This window comes from Manihot esculenta, chromosome 6 (genome assembly GCF_001659605.2).
Source record: "Manihot esculenta cultivar AM560-2 chromosome 6, M.esculenta_v8, whole genome shotgun sequence".
Lineage (NCBI taxonomy): Eukaryota > Viridiplantae > Streptophyta > Magnoliopsida > Malpighiales > Euphorbiaceae > Manihot > Manihot esculenta.
This window is the reverse complement of record NC_035166.2, coordinates 15,089,862-15,104,693: the sequence shown is the minus strand read 5'-3', so window position 1 is coordinate 15,104,693 and position 14,832 is coordinate 15,089,862. Positions and strand designations below refer to the sequence as shown.

Genomic DNA, 14,832 nt, shown 5'->3' with positions numbered 1-14,832 from the left:
TAATTTTTCATTATTATTATTTGTTGATTTTCTCTTTATTTACTCCTTTTAATTTCTGACATTTCTTCTAAACAGTGAAGAGAAAGGGCTAGATGAGGTTTTCTCCCAAAAAATAAAAGGTGCGTTCTTAACCACACCTGGCATACCGTTTCGTAAATTTGAAGAAAATCCAATTACCTGCAGCCACGTTTCTCGGTGAACGATAAAGGAAAAAGCATATCTCGCTCCACAAATTCCTTTCCAAAGTTTCAATCTGTGGCTTTCATTGACCAACACGTTACCCTAGCATCCCTTGCGTAAACAATGACTATGAATGCCGAGAAGAGGAAAGCAGAGGAAGTGGGAAACCCTCTCTCTATCTTTATCTAAAATCCTCGAAGCGACTAATAAATGAATTAGGTACGGGAAAACCCTAATTTTTCTCGTTTGTAATCCTCGAATCAATCTAATTTCTTGAAATTTTAGGTGCAGAGGAAGCGATTCGATCGAAACAAGCTCTTCCTTTTGGGGATTTTATTGAATTAGGGTTGGTAGATCGATCGATCGATCCGATCGATGCTGTATGAACAGCAAACGGTTGTTGAAAGAGGAAATTAGGGTAGAGATAGATAGATAGGAGCGAGAGAGAGAGCGGGCGAGAGAAGAGAAGAAGAAGAGAAGAGAAAAAGAAACTATGTCTGCCATAGTGTGCGGGAAGAGATCCTTTTTCGAAGAATTGACAGTGACAAGCCCTCCCGTTTCCAAGAGAATCCGCTGTTCCTCTTCCTCTCCTGTTCGTTTCTCTCCTCCAAGGTCATATAACGCTGTTTATATTTCCTCCCCCCCGTCCAATATATCTTCTTCGCCTTTGATCGAGAAACTCCTTGCTCTTTTCCCTGATATGGACAAACAGGTTCTCTTCTTGATTCCCATATATGATTGTTTTACGTTTCTTGATTGATTGACTTGTTCATCAATTGAAAATTTTGATTGATTGATTGATATCTTGATCATTTGGATATTTTGATCGAATGGGTACAGTGAAGAACAATCCAATCATCGGAATTTTTTTTCAGGAATATTCTTATTAACCCATTTTTTCATTTTATTATTTGTTGAATTTGATTCTTGTTTATAATACATATATTTGTTAAATCTTTTATATATGCATTATGATGTTCGTGTTTAACCACATATTCCCAATTTATTTTGCGTAGAAGTATGTGATGTTGTTTCCATTTGTTAATTCAGAAGTGTCCGACTTATTTTGTTTTTCTTTTTGCTGTTTGAGGATTTTTCTGATTTATTTTGTTTTTCCTTTTGCTTTTTGAGGATTTTGCAAAGCAAATTAAGCTTATCTTTGGGATTTTGGAGTCGGTAACTTATATCATTCTATTATTAACAAGGAAAGTTGTTAATTGTTTGTGTTGTAGATTCTTGAGAGAGCACTCGAAGAATGTGGCGATGATTTAGATTCAGCTATCAGAAGTTTGAATGAGCTTCGTTTAGGTTCTGCTGATAATAACTTGGGTTCTAATTTAGTTAGATCTGATGCAATCCTTGAGAATAATGTTCAACAAGAAGGTATGCATGAGAAATTTTTTGAAATCAGCCATATGGCTTGGATGTTTCAAGCTTGTTTTTGGATGGGCTGATCATTTCTGACTAATTGCTAGCTTGTGCATGAGTGTTTGTGCTGCATTAAATACATGAATGATTACATGTATTTAGGTCATTGCTGCTTCATTTGTTTTTTACCATTTCAATACTCTTCTTTATGTTTGTATACAAGTTTATCTGTTGTACCTCTTGGCTTTTCACGAAGCTATCCTGTTTGTTGATATATTTAAGTAAATATCTGAATGATTACATGTATTTAGTTCAGTACTATAGAGGTGTTCAGACTTCATGCATGAATAATGCCCTTCTCTATACTTGCTCTTTGTCTATGCTGTGTTCTGACTCCTGATACAACTGGCTTGCAATATCGTTTCTTCTTTATCTGTTATTCCCTTCATTTACACAATCAAATGAACCATGTGACCATGAGAATTGCAATTCCAAAAGAAAAAAAGATTGGGAAAATCATATTGTGTATTTTATATCAGTTAATGTGCAGAACCATATTTTATTTCAGGCGTATCAACAAATAATACAGAAGCTTCACCAACAGATGATCCATCAGCTCCAGTACAACTTGCAATGGATGGGCCAGAGTGGGTAGAGCTATTTGTTAGGGAAATGATGAGTGCCTCCAACATGGATGATGCTAGGGCTCGTGCTGCAAGAGCACTGGAAGTTCTGGAGAAGTCCATCTGTGCTCGTGCTGGAGCAGAGGCGGCCAAAAGTTTTCAGCAGGTTTTTCAGTCACTTATGTTGTTATTCTCGCTTTTCTATTTTTACTTTTCCTAATTTAACTAATTTCATGGGGGGTGGTAAATTGGGGGTTCCGAAGCTAAAATATTCTCTGTTGTTTTAAGAGGTAGTGATATGCTAGTTGTTTGCATCTTCTTAGGAAAATATGATGTTGAAGGAGCAAGTGCAAGCACTGATTCAGGAAAATGCAATTCTCAAGAGAGCCGTATCTATTCAGCATGAGCGTCAAAAAGAGTTTGAAGATAAGAATCAGGAGTTGCAGCATCTGAAGCAACTGGTGTCCCAATACCAGGAACAGTTGAGAGCCTTGGAGGTCGGGCTTACTAACTACTGAAATTCTTTTTTTTAATAATCAGAGCTATTGGTGGAAATGTCTGGTTTTTTCTTTTCCATTGTGATAGTAAAGTAGTTTTTTATTTTGCTATGGTTATAATCCTCCAATTTTTTGGACTCTAATGCAAGTACTTATTCTTGGTGCAATGATACACCAGGTGAACAACTATGCATTGACAATGCACCTGAAGCAGGCTCAGCAAAGCAGCTCAATCCCAGGCCGATTCCACCCAGATGTCTTCTAGCTAAAACCCTCGTCAATCATGGAATAGTATGAGAATTTATTGGAGTGCTAGTATTTGCATTGATTTGGTGGTCCACTGCAAACATGGATTTTTATTTTCCCTTGTGCTGTCAACTGATGGCAGACTGCATTTGAAAGACCAATTTAGGCTCTTTCAAATACACTTGCCGTTTATATTTTCCGAATTTAGTTTTAAATATATGCTTTACCTTAACCAAACTTGTAGGTTGCACATGCAAATGAAAAATAATTTATATGCATTGTTTCGTGTCGAATACGAAGGGAAGAGCCATCTCCTGTTGTCTAGTCATTTGCAGGAAAAGAAGTCTGTTATTATTATTATTATTATCATTATTATTATTTTTTATAAGTTAAAAAGAATGTGATGCTCCAAATTACGTCTGCCTACATTATATAATTCAAATTATTATCCCGTGCAATTGGAAGAAAAATTTATCTAAGTTAACCAAATTCAACCTATAATATCTTCCCAAAGAAACAATTGCCGACTTTGCTGGCATTGCAACAGATATGAATATCTAACATCGTCGATAATTGCAATAAAATGCCTTTAGTGATTGTTCATCTCCTGGTTCTCTGAATGCCCCAGCGTTTTGCATCTTAGCTCCAAGACAATCTTTCTGTTTCATTTAAACGACTCAAAGATGATGATACCGTCACAGTAATCAATGACAGATTTAATGGGGCAGGCAGAGGTTGTTGCCCCTTATTTAATAAATTAGAATTATACTTCTAATAAATGTAATTTTAGTCAAATTATAACTAATTTAGCATAATTGCATTTAATTTAAATTTTTTAAAATATATACTTTACTTACATACTAAGTGTAAATATAATAATTATTAAATGCGCACTTAAAGCACAAAGCGGACGAGGCTCACAGTCCTGTGCATTGCAGCTTGTGAGTTGAGCGACTTCAACTAGGCATACCTAGGTGTAGTCCAGGCGCCTTTCTACCCTTTCACTTTCACTGTCTTTCTGCTCTTTTACTTTCGTTGAGCCATTTTTCACTTTCATTGAGCCATTTTTCACTTTCATTGAGCCATTCAATCACCGAGAGAGAGAAGGAGAAGAAGAAAAAAAAGAGAAAGGCTTACCAACTGTTTAAGTTTTTCTCTTGCGTTTACTTAATCTCTTTCTTCTTTCTTCTTTTTTTTTCTCTAATCTCATGCAATTATTATTATTATTATTATTACAAAAAAGTACTTAATTGGTACGGTTGCTGAAGGATTTACATCAAGAAATTGATTATCCAATATTTTTGTATCGTGATAATTTGTTAGCAATCAGTCTAGTTGAGAATCTCGTGTTTTATGCAAGAATTAAATATGTTGAGGTGCACTATCATTTCATAAGAGAGAAAACATTAAAAGATGAAATCAGGTAATGATGGTGAAGATAGAAGATTAATTGGCTGAAATTTTTGCTAAGGTTTACCTAATGCAAAAATAGAAGAGTTTCAAAAACTATTCGTTCTGGTTTCAAGAGCAACTATAAAGAAATGCAATTAGTTATGAGGGGAGTATTAAAATTATCACTAATGTGAATGGATTTAATAATATAATGATTATAATAATCAATAGATTGTCTACCTATTGCAAGATCTTGATATTACTCATCGATTGCCAACAAACATATACTATGACAATCCGTCTGCCATTCATATTGCTGCTAACCCTATTTATACTGAAAAAGCGAAACATATAGAGTTTGATTGCCATCTAGTTAGAGAGAAATCCATCTCATAATTAATTCACCTCCTACTTGAATATTCAACTAATCTATTAGTTGACTTTGTTGGACTTTTTCTGACTTTTTTACTTAAACCGAAAATGTCTGATATACATTTTTCAGTTTACGGGGTGTGTGAGAATATTAAAATTAAAACTAGTTCTTAATTCTAGATTTTTTCAGAAATAACTAATTAAGTTAATTAGATCTTATTCTATTAACTTAGTTACTTCAGTTTTATATTTTTCTTCCTCCTCTTTTGTATATATAAATCCTTCCCTTATTTAATAAAGTAACTTTTTTTTTTTTCATGTCATTTTAACTTTTCAAATATCGATTATATTACACATAAAAAATTCTCAAATTATCGCTCACGTACTCCTAAATTCAGTTGTACTTAAAATTAGCCCTATATCCCTAAATAATCCCGTCTCATTTCCCCCTATTCTTTCTAAACATCGGTAATAATCTTTCTTTTCTTCACAAGGGAAAGTTTAAAATACTTTAAATGTCCAACACAACTACGAATTTAGCCACTGTATGCAGAGTACATGTTTCAATAATTTTTTTTAAATGTGAAAAAAAGGCAAGAGATCACTAGCAAATAAAATAGAAATTTTTGTGAAATATAGAGTTAAACCGAAAATTTTCGCTTTTCTTTTTATGTGAACATGTTTAAGTTCTTATATTTAATATGAAATAGGTTTTATTTTCTATTTTTTTTTAAGAAATTAGAGAAATGGGTACTCAAATTTATTAGATCTATCAAATCAATGATACACTTTTAGTTATTGATCAAATTAAATTAGATTTTTTTTCTAATTCATTTTCTAAAAGTAAACAAGTTTAACAAACTTACTTTATTTGGTAAAGATTGTGTTTTTAAATTTAAAACAATTTGAGATGTAACCTATATTTAATTATCATTTATTTTGTTGAAAGGAAGATGGAAAAATAATTTGGAAAAAATTAATAAAAGAAAAAAAAATAAGTGAAATAGTAAACTACATATAGGAGGATAAATTTCTTTTTAAATCTAAAAAAAATGGTTTTTTTAGTATAATTAATTTTAAATGAGACTCAAGTTAGAGATTTTATAAGTTTAGAGTTCATAACTCCAATACTATTAATTTAAAACTTTTTGTTATGATAATTGTACTAATTATTTGTTTTTAACTACTATTATTTTATAAATTTAAGTATTTAATAAATTTTAGTTTTATTTAAGTGTTTAATATAAATAATATTGAAGTATAGGCATGTATTTCACCAAATCTAAATACTATGGCTCCAAAACTGATCATGGGATGTATATATATTTAACTACTATTAAGATAAATGGTTACGTGACCTTAACGTGTTAACTTGAGGATGACACTACCTCATGGATTCCGTCTCATTACAAATTTGAATTATATATAATAATTAGTACAAAACTACTAAATAATTTCTATTTATGTAAGATGAGGTGGAGTCACTCGAGATATTAACAAACCACGATTCTTAAGTGTTCGATTTTAGTTTAGCAATTATATCTGATTTAGCTGTGAGGACGTCACATACACGTGCTAGCTTATGGATTTCATTACACATCGACGAAATACGATAAATTCAAATTATATATAATAGCTAGCACGTACCGTACGAAATTATTAGAGAATTTGAGTTATTTTATTTTATTTTTATGAATGGACCAAATATTTATTAGTAACAATTTAGCCTTTACTGGACAGATTTAGTCTCAGACAACAAACAAATAGAAATGATAAATTTATACAGAAGTAGTTAAAAGGAAGAAAGAAAACATACAATAAGAAACTAAAGCCCTAACAATAAGAAATTAAAGCCCTAACAATATTAATCCTACTAAAGCCCTAACAATATTAGTCCTACTCATGTTTGATAAAATTTTTCTGGTTAATTAAGGTTAGATCCATGCACATGCCTTGCCTTGAGCTCTCTCTCTCTCTAGTACTGAGGAAATTAATCACACTACTTACCAGGGATTGTCTGATTAAGAGTTGTTTAATTAGCAGAGTGGTGTAAGCTTGGTGCTTCCACTCATCATCATCATTCTCTTAAACTCATCAAAATTAACCATTCCATCTCCATCCATATCAACTTTTCTGATCATTTCTTTGCAATCTTCTGCTCTTTTTCCTTCCTTTAATCCCAAACATGACAACACCAAACTCAATTCTTCAACTGATATCAACCCATCTTTATCCCTATCAAACACATCAAATGCTTCCTTCAAATCTCCTTCTTCTTCTTCTGCTATTTCTCTTCCTCCACCACTGCCTTCTTCCACCATGTCCTGGTCACCACCGCCCATGGAGGAGGAGTTGCACAAGAGGCAGAATTCTTCGTAATCTATCAACCCATCTCCATTAGAATCAACCTTCACCACCATTTCATCAACTTCCTTCTCTGTAGTGAAGATTCCTATATTCTTAAGCGAATCTCTCAGCTCTTGCTTTGTTATGAAGCCATCTCCATTCTTATCAAAGGTAGCAAACACGCTTTTAAGCTCTCCCATAGCAGTACTATTACAAGAAGCAGTTGTGCTCTTTATCAGGGGGGGGACTTTGGCAGAAGGGTTCTTGAAGAGAAAAGATTGGATCCATGAATACAGATTCTTGGAAGGCACAGAGAAGTAAACATTGAGGAGACCAGCGAGAAAGAGAAGGAGTAGTAAGAGCATGGCAGCTGGTGATGATAAGACCATGTTTGGGTGAAATGGAAGAAGGAAAAGGGTGAGGAGAGAAGCAGTAAGGGACAAAGAGAGAGTGGTTGAACTTTTTGGTTTAAGCAGTTGAAAATATTCTTGGAGCATTGAAGACGGAACGCGCTATTTGGGGTTCTTTTTGACCCCACAAACCGCGTGAAGTGTATTTTAATTACCAGTTAATTAATTAATTAACTAATGCTTTCAATACGGGATTGAATCTGAATCTATTAATAGAGTTATAAAATTTTAATTAGAAAAATTTACTATTTATTTTTTATATTATAAAAAAATTTATTAATTAATTTATCAATTTTAAAATATATATTAAAATTCTCAAAATTTTCAATTAATTTTAATATTTAAATATTTTACTATTTAATTTTTATTATATAAAAAAATTATTATTTTATCCCTCAATTTTATAAAAATATTTATTAATTAATTTTTTGTATCAAATATATTTTAAATTTTTTACTATATTTAACTAATAAAATTCAATTTCTTTATTTTTTAAAATTAAAAAATAACTATTTAATTGACTTATATTATACAGTCATATGATACAATATCTGCTCAAAATATATCGGGAGCTGTCACTATATGACTATGCTACGTGGCAAGGTCTCACAGAGTTATGACACTCGGTTATGGAAGTCTCACAAAAAAGAAAGAAGTCCGGCATGATAATATCCAATGCGAATGGCAACACAAAACTCGTCCTCTTCTGAATTAGTCAAGCCTCTCGTTATACAAATTACTGTTAGCGGATATAATTTAGTAGATCATCATTACACTTATAAATACAGAATCTCTTATCCACTACTCGGCACTATTAGGGATTCCAAGAAATTTGATAACTAATTCAATTTTCTTACAGTATAAAAGCAAATTTACACGAAATTCAAAGTACGCATTTTTACACACCGATTTCAAGTTAAAAGCAATTCCTTACATTCGTCCATTCTATCAGTTTACTTGAGCGTCGGAGTGGCTGCCCATAGACGCCAACCACCTCACATCGTCTCTTTTGCATATTGTCCAATTGCAATTCAGCTTTATTTTCAATCACATCATTTGGTTCCATTACCGGAATATTCATTGAATTTCTCTTATTCATTTGGATTAAATCCGGATTCCTATTCTCTTTCTCTTAAAATAGTATCTTTATTTCTTTCTTTTCTCCCAAATGGTTGACAATTCACGAGCTGCTGCTAAATCTGCTATCAACAAAGGGCCATCATTTCCTCCACTCCTGGCAGTGGACAAAACACACTTTCTATGGTCAATGAGGCAGACTTCAACAATCTGAATAATGAGTAAATGCTCCAGTATATTAAAAAGTTGAAGGTAACTCTCGAGCAATACAAGGCTCGGGAAGAAGTCTCATTTATGGCTTCTAGAATAAGGAAGGAGACTTCCATTGAGACCTTAAGGACTCGGACGGAAGCGATATAAACACAGTCCAGAGAGAAGGCCAAGCTGGAGGATGAGGAATCATTAGACTAGGCTCCAAAAGACGTCAATTAAAAATTGGTCTGAGCTATGCAAAGAAACCAGAAGGAGCAAGAGGAGGATTATGGCCTGAACGATGCCTCGCCCCCGTTGAAGGAAATCCTTACAGAAATCTTCCCTACCAAATTTAAGTTGCCAAGTTTAGATAAATATGATGGAATAACAGACCCTATGATCACCTAACAATTTTCAAAATAATGATATAGCTTCAAGATGTCAACGATTTTATGATGTGTCAAGTATTTCCGTCCACGCTCATAGATTTGGCTTATAAATGATACCAACATCTGAGCCCAGATTCTATTCTAAATTTTATCCAATTTTCTATGATGTTTAAATCCAGATTTATCACCTGCATACCTCCGAAAAAAATCTCCTCTAACTTACAGAAGGTCCTCCAAAGAAAGAGTGAGTCTTTAAGGAGCTTCATTTCACGTTTCAATGCTGAAGCGATACAGGTGGAAGAGCTAAACCATGAAATAGCGTACGAGGCACTGAAAAATAAAACTCGCAACATCAAATTCATGAATTCATTGATAAAAAAATACAACCGCTACCTATCAGCAGTTGATGGATAAAGCTTAAAAGTATATAAGACTTGATGACGAAGTCTAGACGCTGAGGGAAGATAAGGGAACGAGTCAAAAGGAAACTCAAAAGCCGGAGAGACAAAGGTATGAAGGAGACTGCAAGAATTATCTACTATCCCAAAAAAGGGATGACCGAGATAAACATAAGAGTTATACTTTACTAAATAACTCACGAACAAATATACTTATATGAATAAAAAAAAATGACAAAGAGGTCAAATAGCCCGCCAAAACTTAACCCGGACAAATTAGGCATCCGAGATAAAATAAAGTATTATCGATTTCATGAAGATCATAGGCACACTATAGAAGAATGTTGACAGCTAAAAGATGAAATTGAGAAACTGATAAAGATGGAACGCTCTGAAAGTTTGCTATAAGACAAAGAAGAAAAGAGATCAGAACCTGAAGTAAGAGTACTAGTCAATTCTGATGAAAAATAAACTCGTAGGAATTATTCACGTAATTGCATGAAGACCAAGTGGCAACAAGAGTCTACAGAAATAGAATTTCACAAATATTCAGCTTCTGAGTCAAACCCCAAGTCTTTAAACGTAGAGTATGGTAAAAATGGGGAGCCGAGACTGTTGAGTTAGATGAGAATTGAAAGGGATCCTAAGGTTCCTGAGGTTGTTCGTCTTGGTGCTTATAAGTTAGAGAGTAAGATGGTTAAGTCACTTTTTATTCTTGAGAGTATTTTTTAATTCATAGAAATGTTATCAATAAAATTATGATATATTTCTCAAGTTTTTTGTTGTTTAAATCAGAATTATCAGAAATGATAGATTGATAAAAGTGTAGGGACAAGAAATATCGTCACAAGGCAAGTAATCGCCAAGTGAGCCATAAGACGGGTAACCACCAGGCACTTAATCGGATGTTAGTCTCGCTAATAAAATTATTCAAGACATTTTATGCCAACACCATGAGGAGAGTATCCGCTAGGCACTTAACTGGATGTTAGTCTCGTTAATGAAATTATTTAATGTATTTTATATCAATGCCACAAGGCGGGTATTCTCAAGGCTAATTACTGGGTGTTAAGTCTCGCTAATAATTTTTTAAGGCATTTTATGCTAATGCCATAAGGTAGATAACCGTCAGACGAGCCACAAGGTAGGTAACTGCCAGGCTAATGACTGGGTATTAATCTCGTTAATAATTCTTCTTAGGCATTTTATGCTAACGCCATGAGGCGAGTATCCACCAGGTACTTGACCAAACATTAAATCCACTAATGGTTATTAGTCTAAAAAGACATTTTATGCTAAGGCCATAAGACGAATATCCGTCAGGCTCATGACCGAGTGTTAGTCCTACTTAATAAAGTTATTTAAGGCATTTAATGACAAAGCCACAAGGCGGGTTTCCGTCAGGTTCATGACTGGGTATTAATCCCATTAACAAAATTATACAAGGCATCTTACGTCGACGCCACAAGGCAGGCAACTTCTAGGCTAATTACCCGACGTTAGTCCCGTTAACAAATTTTCTAAGGACATTTTATTCTGATGCCACGAGGCGGGTAACCGTTAAGCATTCAAAATTAGTCCTGTTAATAATATTATTTAAGGAATGTGGATAACCACTAAGCATTCAACCGGGTGTTAGTCTCGTTAATATAATTATCCAAGTTATTTAAATTTTATATATCAGATTGGTGAATTGATGTACGAAATAATTGGATGAGAGTTATGCTTGTTTTGGATCGAGTATCGATCCTAAAATACTTGGTAAAAATAGAGACGTGGATATGGAGAGCCAATTTGTGCATGCTACGTGTCTAAGATCGTGGAGGCAACTGTAATCTTCGAATATGAAGAGTCGAAGACCAGTGGGGACCTCTAATACGACATAATATCCATCCAAAGCATGCCGTAAGCTGTCACCATAGGACTGAATCATGTGGCAAGGCTTCACAGAGTTACAACACTCGGTCACATAAGTCTCGCACTAAAGAAAGAATACCTAGGCATCGTAATACCCAATGCTTAGGGCAACACATCTCCTGAATTGGTCGAGCCTCTCATTACACAAGTTATCGTTAGCGGATATAATTTAACAGATTTCCATTACACTTATAAATGTGGGATCCTCTATTCATTAGTCGATACTAGTTAAATTTTCAGGAGATTCGACAACCAACTTCATCTTTTTACAGTATAAAAGCAAATGTATACAGAGTTTAAAGTAGGCATTCTTACACACTGATTTCAAATTAAAAACAATTCATTACATTCGCGTATTTTATTAGTTTACTGACTTGAACGTTAGAATGACTGATTATTGACACCAATCACCTCACATTATCTCTTTTACAGATTATCCAATTACAATTTAACTCTATTTTCAGTCATATTATATTCACATTTAATTAAGAGGTGCTTTCATCTTGGATATTATAAAATTTCAAAGTTTTGTATGTTTATGAGAGCTTGTCCAACTTCTGTCGAATGAAGTCTTATCCAAATTGTTTTTTCTTTTTTTTTTTTATTTATTTGAAAAGAGAAATTCCTTGTGCATTAGGCATTATTTATTCTATTATTTCTTTTTCTTTTTTAAATATGTTGTACTTATTCTCATTATTATTGTAACGACCCCAAAATGGACTGTCACCGGCGCTAGGATTCAGGTCGGCTTAAGGCCGCCAGAACCCGTAGCAAGCCTGCTATACTCTCTGTGTACCTGTAAATCTCATACATGATCATACATTTTCTATGAAAATAAAAACTCTTTTCTCTGTATCAAGGCTTAACCTGTGCATGCACTATCTCTGTACTCTGTACTCTGTACCCCTGACTAGAGCTTGCTCTAGATGGGTTAACTCATACCTGTTAAGCCTGGTTTTTTACATACTCTGTAAAAAATATACATATACAGATCATGTACATAACAAAAGATTTACAACACAAACATCACTAAGTCAAGCACAATTCTAACTTTATACACAACTGTTACATCTCTTTACTATTACATGTCCACCCTATTACACAGCTTTTCTCTTTTCCTGAACTCTGCTGGACTTCCCCTGTACACTGTACACTGAACCTGCAAGACTGGAGTTAAGGGAGTGGGATGAGCTCTATAGCCCAGTGAGTAGAACAGTAAAACAAGTCATTAAAACATGCTCCTATGGAATGCATCATATCACAGACAATCCACATCAAGGGTAAACCTGTCACCACATAGTCCCAGTAACTGTTCCGTGCCAGGCCGTAGACTGGGGTCCTGGTCCCTCTGTACTGTATATGTATGTGTTTATAACACCTGTACTTACCAATTGCCAGGGCATAGACTGGGCACCTGGTCTTTACTATACCTGCCAGGCCGTAGAATGGGGTCCTGGACTTTCCTATACCTGCCAGGCCGTAGAATGGGGTCCTGGACTACCTGTCTGGGACTATTGGATCATTCAACATTCACCCACAACAACAAATAACTATGCAATGCAACATATTCATGGATTCTAATACAATCAACCTACTGCATAACCATGATGCATGATATATGCTAAAAACATTCCATTTCTCAATTAAAAGAATTAAGTTTAGTTCCACTCACCTCTGGCTATCTGGACTGACTCTGCAGGCTCTGAAAACTCTGGAGCAGTACTCACTGCTGCTCTCTCTGGTTCCTCTGGTCTGTGTAAGCACAAATAAACTCAAATAAGGGACCAAACTACCTCAAGAACAACTCTATTAAACTCCCCAAGAATCCCCGTAAACTCACTCTAATATCCATGCAAAGCATGCAAAGGAAAGCTGGACAGGACACTTTCGGCGGCAGGTTCGGCGGCCGAAAGTCCTCTCCAGAGACGAAACTCATGCACCTTCGGCGGCCGAATCTCAACTTTTGGCAGCCGAACCCTTTCGGGGGCAAGTTTCGGGGGCTGAAAGGCACTCCAGAGACGAAAGTCTCTAACCTTCGGCGGCCGAACTCCCCTCCAGAGCCGAAAGTCCAAAAGCTCGGGGGCAAGCTTGGGCAGCCGAAACCACCTCCTCATGGGTTCGGCGGCCGAATGTACCTTCGGCGGCCGAACCTGAGTTCATCAGCAAGGCAGAAACTTGCTCTGCCTCTCAACAAAAGCACAAAACATCTCCCAAGCTCAAACACCTCAATCCTTCAACTTGCATATACCCAAGTATATGCTCAAAGGGGTCAAAAACTACCTAAAAACCCCAACAACACAATCACATAATACCTAAACAAGCTTTTCTCACAAAAATATCAAAAAACTCTCCTTTAACCCTATTCATGCAACTCTCCCCCAAAACCTCAAAAATCTTTCATAAATTATGAAAACAAGCTCAGGATCTTCACTTACCTCTTGAAACCAAGAAGATGAACGATCCTAACGTGAAGTTTTGGAGCAACTCTCCTTCAAACTCACCAAACTTCAAAATTCTAGTTTCTAACTCAAAACCTTCAAATAAACATAAAAATCACTCAAATCTTTGCATGATTTAATGAAAACATGAAGAAAACTCTAAAAAGGACAGGGTCTCACCTCAGCAGGTCAAAGAAACGGTGATCTTATCGTTTCAACCGACTGAGGGCCTTTTATAGGTGGCTGGCCAGACCACCTTCGGCGACCACACGTGAAACCGAAAGCCATGCATGTTCGACGGCCGAACCTCAACTTCGGCGGCCGAACCTGGCTTTTCTGCCTTGGTTCATTTCACTCAAAAACTCATTTCCTTATGCTTGAAAACTATGAAACATACCAAAACATTTTAGAAAAACATAAATCTAACCCTTCTAGAGACTTCCGGCATCCGAAACTCCATCGGAAGTAGAATTCCGATACCGGACTCTAGCCGGGTATTACATTCTCCCCCCCTTAAGAACATTCGTCCTCGAATGTTCCGAAAACAAATAACTAACACATAAAAAGAGGAAACTAACCTCAAAACAAATATGGATACTGCTGAAGCATAGACTCCCGCGTCTCCCAGGTGCATTCTTCTAGATTATGGTGGTTCCACATAACTTTCACCATCGGAATTTCCTTGTTCCTTAGCTGCCTGATCTGCGTGTCGAGAATCCGTACTGGCTGCTCTATATAGGTGAGATCTCCAAGAATCTCTACCTCAGGCTCACTCAGAACCTGACTCGGATCTGACACAAACTGCCGTAGCATAGAAACATGAAATACCGGGTGAATTCTCTCTATAGAAGCAGGTAAATCCAGCTTATACGACACATTCCCGATCCTCTGCAAGATCTCAAAGGGTCCAATGTATCGTGGAGCTAACTTACCTTTTCTTCCAAAACGAACCATTCCTTTCATTGGAGACACCTTTAGCAATACCAT

At 35.4% G+C, this 14,832-nt stretch overlaps 2 protein-coding genes across 2 annotated transcripts; one reads left to right on the top strand and one right to left on the bottom strand.

Annotated features, from left to right (window-relative positions):
• Positions 1 to 238: 238 nt before the first annotated feature.
• LOC110617503 lies at positions 239 to 3,192 on the top strand. Its single transcript, XM_021760335.2, has 6 exons — positions 239 to 399; positions 466 to 892; positions 1,413 to 1,563; positions 2,117 to 2,337; positions 2,495 to 2,668; positions 2,847 to 3,192. The coding sequence occupies exons 2-6, from the start codon at positions 674 to 676 to the stop codon at positions 2,931 to 2,933; spliced, it is 852 nt and encodes a 283-aa protein (XP_021616027.1). The 5' UTR covers positions 239 to 399; positions 466 to 673; the 3' UTR covers positions 2,934 to 3,192.
• A 3,248-nt stretch (positions 3,193 to 6,440) lies between these two features.
• Positions 6,441 to 7,503, bottom strand: LOC110616856 (calmodulin-like protein 3). Its single transcript, XM_021759358.2, has one exon. The coding sequence runs from the start codon at positions 7,411 to 7,413 to the stop codon at positions 6,715 to 6,717; it is 699 nt and encodes a 232-aa protein (XP_021615050.1). The 5' UTR covers positions 7,414 to 7,503; the 3' UTR covers positions 6,441 to 6,714.
• Between the last annotated feature and the right edge of the window lie 7,329 nt (positions 7,504 to 14,832).